At 45.3% G+C, this 329-nt stretch overlaps 1 protein-coding gene across 1 annotated transcript in view; it reads left to right on the top strand.

Moving 5' to 3' along the window:
- Positions 1-329, top strand: part of EMH_0026000 (uncharacterized protein) — a gene marked incomplete at both ends in the record, with an annotated part of 12,320 nt that overhangs the window by 2,568 nt on the left and 9,423 nt on the right. The window contains one exon of the mRNA XM_013502555.1: positions 222-329. Within this exon, the coding sequence (XP_013358009.1) occupies positions 222-329 (108 nt within the window). The remainder of the gene's footprint in view (positions 1-221) is intronic.

Genomic DNA, 329 nt, shown 5'->3' with positions numbered 1-329 from the left:
TCTCTGAGGAGAAAGGAGACAGAGGAGACAGCTCGCATCGTGGGGTGTCTTTGCGTGTATTGAGCCGTTTATCTTTGTCTTTAATAAATAAAATATGGTTGTCTTTGTATAAACTAAAACATATGCTAGATCACCCGCTAGCTGTCTCCTTTCTTGTGGGGTGTATAGTCAAGGTGTCTCCTCCTAATATACTGTCTCCTTCTGCTGCTATTGTTTGTCAGATAGTAGGCATTCGTCGTGTATCTCCATATACAGTAACAATAAACAGCAGCAGCAGCAGCAACAGCAGCAGCAGCAGCAGCAGCAGCAGCAGCAGCAGCAGCAGCAGT

Source organism: Eimeria mitis, genomic scaffold, assembly GCF_000499745.2.
Source record: "Eimeria mitis Houghton genomic scaffold, Emh_scaff952, whole genome shotgun sequence".
Lineage (NCBI taxonomy): Eukaryota > Apicomplexa > Conoidasida > Eucoccidiorida > Eimeriidae > Eimeria > Eimeria mitis.
This window is presented reverse-complemented; position numbering and strand designations above follow the sequence as displayed.